General features: G+C 32.5%; 2 protein-coding genes across 3 annotated transcripts; one reads left to right on the forward strand and one right to left on the reverse strand.

Annotated features, from left to right (window-relative positions):
* The first annotated feature begins 1,715 nt into the window (after nt 1-1,715).
* LOC123903171 lies at nt 1,716-6,025 on the forward strand. 2 transcript variants are annotated; one of them, XM_045953088.1, is made up of 8 exons: nt 1,716-1,925; nt 2,167-2,310; nt 3,248-3,315; nt 3,650-3,700; nt 3,806-3,865; nt 3,946-4,431; nt 4,606-4,721; nt 5,675-6,025. In XM_045953088.1, exons 1-8 carry the CDS (start codon nt 1,796-1,798, stop codon nt 5,691-5,693), a joined length of 1,074 nt encoding a protein of 357 aa, XP_045809044.1. In that variant the 5' UTR covers nt 1,716-1,795; the 3' UTR covers nt 5,694-6,025. The 2 variants fall into 2 exon arrangements, with proteins under 2 accessions (XP_045809044.1, XP_045809045.1); XM_045953089.1 differs by having other exon boundaries at nt 1,726-1,925; nt 5,784-6,025.
* A 1,150-nt stretch (nt 6,026-7,175) lies between these two features.
* LOC123903173 (ER membrane protein complex subunit 3) lies at nt 7,176-12,054 on the reverse strand. The gene is made up of 8 exons (XM_045953090.1): nt 11,738-12,054; nt 11,535-11,628; nt 10,782-10,901; nt 10,602-10,650; nt 8,524-8,623; nt 8,390-8,451; nt 8,149-8,210; nt 7,176-7,636 (listed from the first exon to the last, which is right to left on the reverse strand). Exons 1-8 carry the CDS (start codon nt 11,887-11,889, stop codon nt 7,532-7,534), a joined length of 744 nt encoding a protein of 247 aa, XP_045809046.1. The 5' UTR covers nt 11,890-12,054; the 3' UTR covers nt 7,176-7,531.
* Between the last annotated feature and the right edge of the window lie 468 nt (nt 12,055-12,522).

Below are 12,522 nucleotides of genomic sequence, written 5' to 3' on the forward strand. Positions count from 1 at the left end.
TTCTTTAATATCTAAACGAAATTTCGCTAACTTTGTAGCGAGTAAAAAGCCATTAACCCTTTATTAAACCCCCCCTACTTTTTCTCAAGGGTAAAGTGCGTTAGATCCACGCGTATGAGGATATTTGTATTGTTACTACTATATAAACATTATGTAAGATAAATTCAATTTGATCTTAGGTTCCTGATAACAAAATAAAGAACAAGATCAATAAACCAAATGCGGAAAATAGAGATTATATAATTACCTCCAGGGAAATATTTCATTAAGAAGAGATATTTTGATTAAAAAGAGAAAATTCACATTATGTATCCCGCAAATACTCCGACAAAGTAAAACTTTATACTTATAACATAGTAAAAAAAAAGTGTTTTATTAACTTTTAAAGATAAATATTTTTAATATGAGAAAAGTAAAAAAGATTTTATATAAAAGAGTATTTTTGTTTTGTCTACAAAACCAATTTTAGAACTACTCCTCATGCTCACATAACACTTGAAAGCTACAAGATAAACTTCAGACTGTTGCTACTTATTTCATGTTACAATACTTTCTCCTTCAAACATCCTTGTCCTCAAGAATGATCAATCACAAGTGCCATGTTTAAGAGGCAACAAAAATTCATTTTCGTTCAATTGATTATAGTTAAATGTAAGTTGAAAGTAAGGTTTTTTTGTGTTCAACAGTCTAGTTAGACTTACACACAAATTTCGAGTTTGAATTCAAATCATGTGGACCAATGTTCTTAGCAACTACGACTGAGTTGCACTTACAAGTTACATGACTTAAAGTAAAAGTGATTATGTTTGTATAAATTCTTGTAAAAATGAATCGAAAAGTAAAATTGAGAGTAAAAATAAATTTTAGAATAAAAAACTCTAATGTCTAGTTTCAGTTTGAATCAATTTTAAAGTCGATATTAATTTTATTCAAGAGCAATCAAGCATGTCAAAATCAATTCGAAAACTTTAAAAGTTAATTTTGACTCATCCAAAAATAAAACCAAGTCGAAATCAATTAATCTTAAACACATTCAAATATATCAAAATAAATTGTAACGTTTAAAATCAAGTTTGGTCTATCCAAAAGTAGGTCTTACTAACTAGTGCCCCAAAGCACTAGTTAAGGAGTTAAAAAAAAGGAAATAAATGAAAAGTTATGCACTAAACAATCATTTAGCATTTGCCCCAAAAGTATAACTCGACATATATGTCATTTGTCAGAATTTTTTTTAAAAAAAAGTTTCTGTCACAAATTTAGTTATAACAAAAGGTTTTGGCTAACATGATATAGTGAGTTATGTGGTGTATTGTGTATACGTTTCGAATAATACTATACCGAATACTAATTTTACAAAATTCACCGTTGGATTGAAATATTATATCATATAGATTGAATTTAAAAATTGAATTTAAATTCGATTGAATTTAAAAATTGAATTAAAAAAAATTGAAGGAAATATTTATTCCCTAATTAGGTAAAATTTGAAGTTGTATTTAAATAAAAAGGGTCTTGTTAACATGTGCCCTTAGGGCACATGTTAAGATATACCAAAATAGAAATTCATCATTTAATAATACAAGAAATTTAATGCTTCAAAAGTCAAAATGCACAAATTAATATTTAATAATTTATATTTTTGCTTTCTTAACATGTGCCTTAAGGGCACAAGTTAACATTCTCCAAATAAAAAAATCCAATTTTTACATAGTTATTAAGGGAAGTTTATGAAACAGTGTTTGGTTGCGCAGAAGCAGAAGAACAAGAAGTTCAGAAATTGAGAAAAAACGAAACGATGAGAAGAAACAATTCAAATTCAGGGAATTATCGGAATCCATGTATAACTATGCACCAACCTTGGGCTTCTCTTCTCGTTTACGGTATCAAACGCATCGAGGGAAGATCATGGCCTGCTCCTATCACAGGTTCATTCTTCTTTTTTGGTTTTTTTTTTTGGTTGATAAACATGGCAAAGCCGTTGAAAACTCACGCACACAAAGTGGAGTGACTGGGGTTCCAACCCCGGTCCTGACGTCCGACACTTGCAATTTCGGCATTTCTGCTGGTTGAGCTGGGATTTGTGGACTTTTGGCTTTTCTTTAATTGATATCAAACATTCACATTGACATTGATCCCTAAGTTTTGAAATTAATTGATTTGTTAAAGGTCGTCTTTGGATTCATGCTGCTGGTAAAGTTCCTGATGAGTCTACTATCAAAGCAATGGAATATTTTTACAAGGAAATTTATGCACTTAATGGGATTACTGATCTCAATTTTCCTCAACATTACCCTGTTTCTAGGCTTTTGGGTATGTATGTATGTATGTATACATTTGCATTAATTACATTGCATAGTTCATATCACTACTAGGACTAGCATACTCAACTTCTGTATGCTTATTTGAATCGACTTATTTGAGTTGTCTGGAGAACTTATAAAACAACTTATGATGGGTTCATAAGCTGTTTTCAGCTTAGCTTCATAAGTTCTCTGAGATAGCCTATGAAAACAGTTTATAGATTATAGGTCAAATGCATCCTATGGTCCTTTTAAGTTATAAATGTTTTTAACAAGTTAGTCCTTTAAGATTTTTGGGTATCAAATTTGTCCTTTAAGTCATAAAATATATGCACCATTTAATTTTTTTCTTCTTTATCCAACTTTGCTAAAAAGTGCTTATGTGGCTGTTTAATGTTAAAGTGACAAGTTCAAATTCACTGCTCTCGAAACTGAGGTTCATAGGGGTATTTTTCTGTTTTGGTTTGAAATAAAATCAAATCGATTACTTCATTTATGACGTTGTTGATGATATTTATATTTGTCAAATTAGGTTTAAATTCTTAAAGAAGAAGAAAAAAATGTGTGTAAGTAATCATATTTGGTGTCATAAGCACTTTTTGGCCTCCCACCTCAGCATTAAACGACCACATGGATTCTTTTTAATGGAATTGGAATAAAAAGGGTTATGGTGAATACAATTCATGACTTTAAAGAACAAATTTGTTACAAAAATAACTGAAAAGACCAATATGTTACAAACGTTAAACTTAAAGGATCATTGAATGCATTTGACCTAGCTTAAATGAAAACAATTTAACCTTATTTTATTTTTTGTTATAGAAATAGCTTATACATAAGTGTTTATCATGATAAGTACACGCTATAACTGCAAATTAAGCTATTTATCCATACAGAGCCTATTTTTTTATTTTACTTCAATTCACTAACTTGAGTGCTTGATTTAGGATGTGTTGAAGTTGTTGGCTGCTTAACTCGTGATGAGCTATCATGCTGGGAGATGGTTCCTGAAGCGGTACCATTATCAATACCATTTACCAGACTTTTGTTTATTAAATAGACTTAATTGCACTTTTGATTTCCGAGATATCGCGTGTAGTTTTGGTCCTCATGTTCCAATTGTGCCACGTAGGCTACCGACATTTAAAGTTTGACGCCCAGTGATGAAAGGACCTTATTGTAAAAAGATACATACTTGGAGATTGAATTTTTGCTATTGAAACATGCGGAAACTAAAATTACACAATTGTTATATCTGAGAGACTATACATGCAATTAAGACTTTTAAATATTGATTTCTAGTTATCCAATTTTTTTGCACTAAATTAACCCCATTTTCCTCCCTTCAGGTAAGGCTGGAAGCGCTAACTGATTATTGTTGGTTGTGTGAACGGCCACAGGTTTGTGTCCTACTACACTGCAATTCCTATCATTGTAAGACTAACAACTATGTCTATATGTGTATCCGTGTATGCTGAATGAATGTTTTTCCTCTCTTATTCTAGAAATTGTTGATTCCGTTTGAGATGCGAGGTTACCAAGGCGTTTATAACTTGGAAAGAAAGGTAAATATGGTTTTAAATCAACTTATTCCTTTCTGATTTTTCTTGGAATTAAGACTGATTTTTTTTTTACTTGTTCAAAGATTTATGAAGCTGCAGTTAGAGGGTTGGCTCCTGTTGATAGCCCATTGCCAGTGAAATTCCCGCTTCCTGATCCATCTGACCCATTTTCCCTAAAGCCGGGCCGTGTCTCTGCACTTGCTCGTAATTTAAAAGCAACTGAAGTGGACCAGTCATCAAGTATAGGTCTGGCCATAGCTGGGGCACGTGCGGCAGCTACTCAGTTCTCAAAGAAGGATTATAATTCCCAAAGCACTGACCGAAACAATAAACCTGTCACAGCGAATGCTAATCATGAGGAGCCACAAGTATCCTATAATTTACGATCACATCGCAGGATTACAGAAAAGGATAATATTCCATACACTGAGTTAAATGAGAAATTTGATGATTGTGGCATCTCGTCAGATCATGAAGTGAAAGGCAGTAGTAAAGTGAACGAGGGAAGTAGCTGGCACCATCATCCACCTCATGCTGACAGGAGACAACATTTTCAGCCCTCTACTAAGGTCAGCAGTCGCTTACCGTACATAATTGCTGTTGTTCCTTTTGTACCTCCTACTAACCAATCCAAACCCTCCACTATTAGCCCACCAACATATGTTTAATTGTTGTTGTTGTACAATACAACTATGTTATCCTTTTTGTCTAAATTTCAGCTTGTTCATGTGGAATTTGATCAGGGGGTTCTGGTATATAGACCGAAGATAAATTCTGACAAGAATGAGGAAAACAGCACGCACCATCAATCTTCTAGTGCAGAAGCAGATTTGAGACAGCATTCTCAGCCACCACCAAGGTATCTCTTTCTGTAATAGCTGTCATTGTGTATCTTCTGTCGCTGTGTTAGAATTTTAGTCTCATTCTGTAGTTATAAAGCTAAAAGAACACGGTGGGAATAAAGGAAAAGTAAGAACAAAAACAAAATCTTTCATTTGGTGTAAAACTTACACCTACTGATCATCCTTCTTTCTGAAAGGGACAATACATAAGTTATGCCTAATGTCGACATTAGAGGTTTATTGACTATATCAGTAGTATATTGCTCTTACCAGTATTGAGATATTTGATTTGTTATGACCATTAGATCTAGAGTTCACTCAACATTGTGGATACTTGTTTTTGACCCCGGAATAGATTGTTTCAAGAAAACTTATATGGTGATGTAGGTACTGGTTTTCTCTAAAAACTATAATATTTTGACATGAAAAGCTTTGAGGCAGTCATGCACATTTTTAGCGAAGAACAACACCCATAGTACTTTAGCTAAGTTTAGTCCATTGTTTAATCTTTGTCATCTGACTCGTCAAATTCCTCCAAGTCTTATTATGGAAGCATACATAAGTGATTTCAATTTTTATCCCTTTCTATTTGGTTACTGCATCTTTGTGTATCTTGTCTTGAATCATGTTATGTATCAGTCAAACTAAAGTTGATCATTTGTGCATTCATTTGTTACCTTCTTTGTTTGAATGCAATATTGCTCTAGCAACTAAGGAAACATGCCAAATTCACAAATGGTGGTTCATTCATAGCTGGTAGGACATACTACTCATGAATGAGGCCTCAATTATTTGAACAATTTCATTACATTATCTGTCTTGTTTAGCTCTCTTAAGTTCTACATTGGCGCCACAACAATTTCTGAATATCAGTCACTTTCTCTGCTTACTTTTAAAATAGATAAGTAGCTTTGACTGAAAATAGCATAAATGGATAATTTATTCATGCTTGTTTTCTCTTCATTATTAGATTTTTGCCACGACGTTGAATAGCTTGAAGCAATAATCATGGAAGGAGTCTGACTTCTCAGAGCCCGATTGTGAATTTATAACCTAGTTAATGGATTATTTCTTTTTAGGTTGAATTGAAATAAAGCTTGGAAGTGGATGCTCACTTGAATTGGTCTTGATGCTAGAGTTTGTAAACCATACTGATTTTATGTCGTTTCTCACTAAGTGGTAGAGCTCAGATTCTTGTATATAGTAGTAGAAAATTGTGGCATATGAATAATTGCATCATGCATATATAAACTCAGTGTTGCATAATGTTAGATAAGGATCTTTGGTGGAATCTATCTGGAATCCATATCCATATTCACTTTGTATGATTCCTTTAAATTTATCTTTCTTTAAAAATTTATTGAGAATTTTATCTAAATTAGCTCTTAGTTGAAGACTGTTTCCAGAATATATAGTATTCAAATATGCGCCATTGCTTTTCAAGTTGTATCTAAATTGGCTGCAGTTTGTGACTATATTTTGGATCTGCATTGTCCCAAAGTGGTTCACCGCAATTTTTTGGATGGTTCCACCAGTAAAACCCGCGATACAAACTAGTATGGTGTATTATAAGCTCTGCATTTTGCACTATTAGTGTTCTCCAAATAAGGCACATAATATGATACTAATGGGAGTGTGAAAACTTTGTGTTGGCGTCATTGGATTTAATTCTGATTATAGTGTAACAGTTTTATATGTATTGTCAAAATGTTAAAATAAAATTTTCACTAGCACATCTGCTAAGGAAGAATTCTAATCTTTTTCAGAAGAAATTGAGATTACCTTGTTCCTTGTAGTGTTACAGTATTGCAATTTGGGAGTATCTTTTCCCACTATGTTTTCGAAGAGCAAACTTTGCCAAGATCATGTTGGATAAGCTTTTGGAGAGTAAAAGTGATTTTGAAGACTTGAATAATTGATTTTAGTATGTTTGGAGTTCTCAGATTATAATTGATTTTGGCTCTAAAATTATTTCTACTTGAATTTAGAAATTACAGCTTATTTCTTGAAATGTAATTTTACACTTAAATTAACTCACTTTCACGTGAATATTTTCAAACAATAACCTTAAAACACACTTTTACTTAAAACAAATCTTACAATTAAATTTGTCATCTTAGAAGAATAAAACACACTAGTGCATGTAAGCATGTTTTATTCTGCAGTGACAAAATTTGATTTTAAATTGATCGATTTTGTAAAATTGATTTTACATAAAAGCAAGTTGAATGTAAAATGGTTTTTTTGTTACAAAAATGTAAAATGGTTTGTTTGAATACATTTATGTAAAATGGTTCTTATAACAAGTCTCGTGATATTTATTTACGGTTCATAATACAAAATTGCTAACAACACACATGGCTTCAATCATACTAGTACAACATGAAAAGTTCATAAATAATTAAACACGAATAAGTATGACATGCATTTATTAACTCATTAAATGTATAGTTTAAGTTAGAAATTGACTATAAGCAATCATAAATTATTGAGTCAGTATGCATATATCATGTAGTAATTAGCATTTTTGGGGAAAGTTATAAAGAGGGGGTGGGTGATCAGGGCTTAACCTGTACAGAACTACATATCAGATACGACTTAAATAAAACACATTACATGGCTCAACTTCAGTTCTAATTTCAACAAAATCATGACAATTTTTTCTGATAATAAATATAAAAATTTGTTGTTTCAACATCACACTCATTGTCTCAACAAGATCTTCAATAGTTTTTGCCGTGGATGGCAAAGGTCCAACCGCAGCAACTGAATACAAGTGTGTCCGCTAAAGTAAGCAATTAAACTTCCTATGTCATATTGACTTTGTTCAGCTGACGACTTTCTTTAACACATCTTCAGCATGATGCTCAAAATTTGGTAAGGCCCAGTCATGCTGCGTAATGTCAAGATTGTCTTTCTCAACACTCAGACCCTGAAAACAACATTAAAAGGAAAAAAAAGTAAGATTTGAGAATTCCTTTGTTAGAGACTAAACTAGGTTTCCTTTGGCACAGATAGACCTTTACTCTGTTTGAACAGACAAAGCATTTGTCATATTTTAATGTATTTTCCCATTTTTCAAAGAATCAAAGTTGCTGATGAAAGTGCAAAGCCAAGGGGAAGTGTATCGTATCCGGACCCCTTTGATTGTATATCTAATCGCAAGGCAAATTAACCAAATACTCAGCTTCTTTTTAACTTTTTCTTATACACTTAGTAGAATGCACCTACATTTTGCTTCTCTTTGTACAAGTGTTCAATTTTAACTTCAGTATCATCCTCGGTGAAAATGTAGTCATTCTACAAAACCTCAATGGATACTATATTCCCCCTTTGTGATATGCAGAAAAGGAGGGGGAAAACTATTCGTGGAATAAAACTATAATTTCCAAGATGGATTTTCAAAATCATGAGAAGTATACAGTAAATCATTCATATTTGTACCTTTGAAGGATCAAATCCGAATCCACCACCCATTTGCATCATTCTTTGTGTATCATCTACAGCTGCATGAAAGAAAAAAAAAAAAAATCATAATGTGTAACTAGTGTGTATCCAAAATCCCAGTTAAAATGGAAAAACCGATAAAATCTGAATAGTAGTAAAAATTCATATTATGAAATTGATGAGATAATTAAAAATATAGATATAAAAATGCTCAATGTTCAAGTCATTAAATACAAACCATTTTCTTCCCCCAAGATGAGACTAAACAATCCTCTTAAGCCAAACAGATTGAGGAAGTACCTGAAATGCAATCACGACAATTAAAACAAAGTACGAGTGAAACAGGTAAAAATCTATGAAAAAGAAGATTACCAAGAGCGACTGCTGACGTAGCTAACATCAACTGTGCTGAGGTCTATCCCATTCTGTAACATGGACCTAAACCTCTGTGTCAATGGAAAGGGTATCTTGGCTGCAAAAAAATTGAAAATATTTGAGAAGCAAATAATAGAAGCAGGAAATACAAGGGTGTTCCTAGCAGATGACTATATAATAAAACAACAACTAAAGCCTTTTCCTACAAGCCATTGATATCGAGTTATGTTCTGTCTGATGGTATTCTGTACTGTTTCCTTGTAGCTTATAGCTCACATATAAATCTGATAGTTATCTTGTCTGCTCTGTCAATTAAGGTTTAGTTGAATAACTCGCAATAGCTGTTACTCAGTAATAGATTTTTCATTTAGGGGTTTGCACTGTAGACTCACATTGTACCTGTATGCAAGACTGATGCAATGCTTTCTCATTCAAGAAATAATCATATCAAACTTGAGAAATGCCCTTGATCTCTCGTTCTCTCTCAAATACTCTCAACTCTCAGATTTCTTCATGGTATCAGAGCTTGAATAAGCTTCAATCATGGCGTTCGATTCCTCAACTCTATTGTTACTCAATCTGTGCTACTTCGTCACAAGCTTAGGCCAAGTCCTTCAACAATTGTCAATAACAGACAGAGTCTGTTCTAGCCTAATCCTGGTAGCTTCCGTGGCCAATCATATTGTGGCCGTGGAGGAACAGAGTTGGTCAGGCCACAATACAGTGTCAAGTTTGTTCTAAGTTCGGTAAAAGTTATACATATCTATGATGTTTCATGGTTGTAAAGATGGGGGACACAGAGGAGAAAGAGGAGGGGGGATGGGGAGGGGGAAGTGGTGCAGGGGCAACCTTGGGATATGCATAGTCTTCCGGGTTGACTGCTAGAGGAACTGTTGGTTGGGGTGGTTGGGTTCCAACATATGGACACACAAAGGAGACACAAAGATTGCTGGGAGGTGACAGGCGGCGGCCAGGGAGAGGGGTGGGGGCAGAGGAACGGAAGAAGGAAGAGGGGAGAAAAAGGAAAAAATCTAGCAAGGGAGGTCTTTTGTTAAATCTAGTGGAACTTCAACATCCAACGGCTATGAAACGAGGTCCATTGTGGACAGCCTATAGCGGTAATCTATGATAGTATTCATACTTAAAATGTGAGACTTTGGTATTTATGTGTTAGAATATTAGAAAATATCTTATATCTTTGGTATTATATTAGTGTATCTTCAGTTATTTCCTAGGATTAGTTTATAATCTTAAGAGTATTTATCTAGCAGGATTAGATTTTATATCATGTATTTTTATTATGATCTGTTCCTGATTTATGATTGAGTATGTGTAACACTAGAAATAGGGATTAATGTTTAGTCTATGGTATCAAGTTAGAATTAAGTCATTATCAATAATATTGAAAGTTCTTATTATTTTCAATCCTCCTTTTATCTACTTCAACATTGTGTATACTCTGGTTTTTCCTATGATTTGGGATGTGTGCGTCTTGCTCAACTTGCATTTTGTATACTCAATTTTAGTTCAATAAAATTGCTAATTGTTTGTTTTTTAGGCTTATCACTAAATCAGTAACTTCCCTTTTATTTTATCTCACATCCTCCCATTTAAGACTATATATCATATGCAAAAGGCATGTGTCGAGATAACATCTTTTGGATATGTTAAGCAAGCATCTCTTGAACCAAGAGAAAAAAACTAAGTATCAAAGTTGACCCTTGGTACACACTTATGGTTATTGGAAATTTTTCTAAATTTCCACCTTGTATTCTCAAACTAGTTGCTACAATGTAAGCAATCCACTAGGTACTCTATCATATGTCTGGTTTGATTAATTGATATTTTTCCATCAATCTCGGTAGCAAGTACACGGCTTCCATAGTCAATAAGTCAAGATAAATATGTGCTTATCAGGATGCAAACTGTATATTTACAAACAAAAAATCCGGCATCGCAACACCGTAAAATGACAGACATAAAAAGATCTTGAAGGATATGAATTCATGTAAAGAGAAAACTACCAATCTACCATTATTAAACAATGAGGGGAAAAATCAAGTGTTAAAAATTACCTGCTACAAATCCAGAAAAGAAAAAGTTCACAAAAGCAAAAGTAAGAGTCTGCCCAAAAAGAGTAAACAATACAAATTAGTACGGCATTTCATAATTGGCAAAAAAGTATAATAATAAGCAAGGAATATGATCCAAAATCTAATGAAAGAGTAGCATCAAACTCTAATTAATCTCAACACCTGAGGTATGATCATCGAAAGATTTTTCTTCATCATATCCATAGCCATGTTCGGATCAGAAAACATCTGTGCTTGCGGATTTGTCGCTTGACCCTTCGGAACAAACAACAGACCATTTTCCTTTAACAAAAATTGACAAACAGTTAGTTGACTGTTGAATTAGTTAAGCAAACGGTTCTGTAAGTTACTACATAAAGCTTGTGATATAGGGTCTGTTTGGATAAACAACTTATTTGCAGCTTAAAACACAAACATTTATCATGATAAAGTGCTGATATATAAGCTTAGGTAAGCTGTTTTTGGGCCCGTTTGGAGTGGTTTATTTTTGAGCTTATGTGAAACAACTTATGCAAATAAATAAGCTTTTATGTATTATTATAAGCTTTTCAAGGTAGTTTATGAAAAAACAACTTATAAAGATACAATTTTTATTAGTAAAAACTTACGAATTAACATAAAAGTTTATTTATTTGCATAAGCTATTTTCATAATCTCAAAAATAAGTCAACCCAAACAGACCCATAGTTATTTATTAACTTCTGATGAGTTTTAGAGGTGTTCTAAAAATGTCAAATTTGAATCAATTATCCTCTCTAAAGGATCCAAAGAAACAAATTTTAAGCACAAAAAAGCTTAGAATCCAAGAAACCTCACATCATATAAACTAAGCAAACAGCCATTACATTTTACTTCAAATTTCTACCAAATAAAAAAAAACATAAATTTATAATATAATACACTAAGCAAACAAACCTCATTACAATAATAAAGCTTGCGAGCACGAAACGCCTTGGAAGGAATAAAATTAGCCGCGGTACGTAAATTCCGAGCTCTAAGCATCACTTGCCTGTATAAACATCATCACAGAATTCATATAAATATCAAATTAAAAAGAGCTTAAAAAAAATCAAAATCAAAAGCAATACAATCATGTAAAAAATAAAGGTCGAAATTACCCTTCTCTGACAATTTTGGCATCAGGAGTTTGAGAAGAACGCATAAGCTTAGAAACAATATGGCGGAGAACACCGATTAGAACCATAACGACAGATAAAGGTATCAAAACCCAATCTCTGATTGCAGTATCGAGAACAAGATCTTCCGCCATTGAAAGTGAAAACCCTAAATCTGAGTATATGGAAGATCGGGAAGAGGGGAGAAGATCGATGATGATGTTACACAGCCGGATAGTTAAACAAACAGTTTCACTTCACGGTGTACTTTTGACTAAAAACCTCTTTCCATTATATGTGTTCTATTTTTTTGATAAAAGTATTTGAATTTAATATCATAAAAAATAAATAAATAAAGTATTTGAGGCTCTTTTTTTTTAATCATATAACATTTAGTAAAAGAAGATACTATGGAAAAGTCCTTGCTACCCTTGCTTGCCATTGTTAAAAAATTGCCACATTTCTATTGTAAGGACAATTCAAGTCATTGTGCATCAAAATTATATCAAATAATAATTTTTTTTATAATTATTCAATAATAATTTTTTATTATCTTTATATTTTTTTTATAAGCTTATTATTTTTATATTGATTGTATTCTATTATCTTATATTCTTCTATATATTTTTTTTAGTGAAATTACAATGAAAATATAAACTTGCAATGTGGTTAAAAGTAATAAAAATAAATCAGCAATTTTTATGGTAATCGATTTTAATATATTAGTAGTAGACTATATTTTTAACAATATTTAAGGCTCATTATATATATATTTCGATCTATTTTTT

The sequence above is a fragment of the Trifolium pratense genome, linkage group LG1 (genome assembly GCF_020283565.1).
Source record: "Trifolium pratense cultivar HEN17-A07 linkage group LG1, ARS_RC_1.1, whole genome shotgun sequence".
Lineage (NCBI taxonomy): Eukaryota > Viridiplantae > Streptophyta > Magnoliopsida > Fabales > Fabaceae > Trifolium > Trifolium pratense.

Excerpts from the sequence above, each read along its gene's own strand:
- LOC123903171 (XM_045953088.1), top strand. The coding sequence starts at position 1,796 with ATGAGAAGAAACAATTCAAATTCAGGGAATTATCGGAATCCATGTATA. Across the intron at positions 3,316-3,649 it reads GGGAGATGGTTCCTGAAGCG|GTAAGGCTGGAAGCGCTAAC; the intron begins GTACCATTATCA and ends TCCTCCCTTCAG. Across the intron at positions 3,701-3,805 it reads GGTTGTGTGAACGGCCACAG|AAATTGTTGATTCCGTTTGA; the intron begins GTTTGTGTCCTA and ends CTCTTATTCTAG.
- LOC123903173 (XM_045953090.1), bottom strand. The coding sequence starts at position 11,889 with ATGGCGGAAGATCTTGTTCTCGATACTGCAATCAGAGATTGGGTTTTG. Across the intron at positions 10,902-11,534 it reads AGCTTTATTATTGTAATGAG|GAAAATGGTCTGTTGTTTGT; the intron begins GTTTGTTTGCTT and ends TTTTTGTTAAAG. Across the intron at positions 8,452-8,523 it reads TACGTCAGCAGTCGCTCTTG|GTACTTCCTCAATCTGTTTG; the intron begins GTAATCTTCTTT and ends ATTGCATTTCAG.